This window comes from Penaeus japonicus, unplaced genomic scaffold (assembly GCF_977035675.1).
Source record: "Penaeus japonicus unplaced genomic scaffold, GWHDUDI00000001_assembly GWHDUDI00000015, whole genome shotgun sequence".
In the NCBI taxonomy this organism is placed as follows: Eukaryota; Metazoa; Arthropoda; class Malacostraca; order Decapoda; family Penaeidae; genus Penaeus; species Penaeus japonicus.
In genome coordinates, this window is record NW_028234417.1 from 30,733,562 (window position 1) to 30,735,753 (window position 2,192).

Consider the following 2,192-nt stretch of genomic DNA (forward strand, 5'->3'; position numbering starts at 1 on the left):
CCAACTGGCTGCCTGGACCCTGGAATCCGGGGAAAAAGGCTCTCCACCATTATGGTGACAACCTCTATCACCATGAAGCTCACTGGCGCTGGAACAATATCGAGAGACCTGGGTGGGCACCGTGCCCGCGTCCTGGGCACCACAGCTGTCTAGACTTACACCCTTTGGATGGCTCAATCCCCTTCCTCTAACAATGAACTCCTTGATTTATAAAATTCCACATCCTGCTTCCATGCGACCTCCACTCTTCTCCCTCCTTCCTTCCGAACCAACTCCCAGATCCTGTGTTCATAGACGTAGCCCTTCCCGAACCGCATACCTTCCCACGTCCGCACTCCAGCACCCCTTCCCCAAGAACCCCTCCAAAACCTCAAGCCACACCCGTGGTTCGTTCTCCTTCCCTACAGCTACCTTCTACAGGATCTTCTCGGATCTGTGATGTCCCCGTGAAAGCTGCGCTAAAACCATTTCAGTGACGTTCATATCGTTTAATCTTCGTACGTAATGACAATCCGGGGATGAGATGAAACGACAGAATGCCAGGATGACATGACCAGTACAAAAGCCTACGATGGGGATGCGATAGCTGGTTCTCGAGTCAAAACGGGCTTAACAGGTACGCTAATGTAAAAGCTAATCAAGAGGCATTTCTTCCATCATCTTGATTAAGGATTTTTTATAAGCCGTGATTATCCAGTCGATCAAATAAATGCCAGTGTTTCCACAACTCAGGTTTAACTGTGAGACATTTTTACGAGCGAGCCTTTTTCTTCCAATTCAAGACGAGTTTCTTATGGGTGAATGTTTTTGTCTTGTTGACTTTTCTCTTTTTAAATATCTTGAAAGTATTTTTACCGAATCTTCACTGTTGAATAATCTAGTTGTGATTGTACCACTTTTTTCTATATTTAATCATATCCTTAAGAACAAGAGCAAAAGTTTTTTAAGGGTTTGTGACGTGTCCCACACAACCCACACTGTACATAATAATCACAGGAACCGTAGCTAAGATAATCCCTCTATTTAAAGCTAACCAATTATCTATCCACCAATCTGACCCATATCTAGCGTAGTTGAAGTGTTATATACTCTCATACTTAGTGATATATTTTCCATATAATCTCCCGGGAAAGTCTAGACCTACAGCTTAGAGAGAGACATCACGATAACAGGGGGCTGCTTGAGGAACGAAGGTGATTAGGATTATAGGATTTATGGGGGCTGGATTCCTTCAGGGTGGATTAAGCGCGCGTGGGTTTCTTCGTAGTGATGATAGGGCCGTATCCAGATTAGGGGGAGGGGAGGGGAGGGAGGTTAAGTGTCTGTACTCCCCCTACCCCCTTCCACTGATGACTTTATTTCAATATTGACAAAATGGAATTTCAAACCATCTAACCTTATCATCTTGTCTAAAAATAAGGTTCTCTGTAGCCTTTCTGTAAATAAAAAAAAAAATAAAAAAATAAAAAAATAAAACGAAAACGGTATAGATTTAATGTATTTACGTCTTTCATATCTATATAAATTCTGATTCTGGATTCTGGATACAGGCCTTGTTCTGAACTCGGGATTAGACAATCCTTCGCGAACTCAGCTGGAATCATTTCGGGATTAGCCGTGTTGGGTGGGCAGGTGGGTAGGGATTTGGGGGGGAGGGGGGGGGAGTTATCTAATCCCCGTGAGCTTTATGCTGAGCCTTTACCCTTGCCGTCGAATGAAGTCAAAATAGTAAAATAGAAAGAGCAGTCCACTTGAATATATCGTTTTGATACCGGATGTCTATGAACAAAGTTGGTGCTTTCATACAAACGAGCTTCGGGAATCAAAAGATTATAGTGATATTCTTGTAATGATTAAAGATAATCGTATATCTGAATGTAAATATATCTACGGTGTCCGCACAAGAGAATATTTGCGTTTTAAAAAATCTACGTAAAAAATACCCGCGTTTGACTTTGAAAGACTGAAAACGGAAAGGTAGGTAGTTTGTTATTTATTAAAGAGAGTTTAATTTGTTGTTCTCGTGGTATCGTTATAATTACTGTAAGATATTGTAATAATACAGCAAGTCAACAGAAAAAATATATATTTAAACAGCATGTAGTTTCATCTATAATTCGTATTTTTGCGATGTTGACTGATTAATGACTATTTACTTTCCTTTAATTATATATATATTCTTTTTTTTTTCA

At 40.6% G+C, this 2,192-nt stretch overlaps 1 protein-coding gene across 1 annotated transcript in view; it reads left to right on the forward strand.

The window, feature by feature from the left end:
- The window catches only part of LOC147470410 (uncharacterized), an 84,635-nt gene extending 83,189 nt beyond the window's left edge, over positions 1-1,446 (forward strand). Inside the window, exon 5 of the mRNA XM_086544770.1 lies at positions 1-1,446. This exon is cut by the window's left edge and continues 1,195 nt beyond it. Within this exon, the coding sequence (XP_086400896.1) occupies positions 1-191 (191 nt within the window). The 3' untranslated portion in view covers positions 192-1,446.
- The last annotated feature ends 746 nt before the right edge of the window (positions 1,447-2,192 follow it).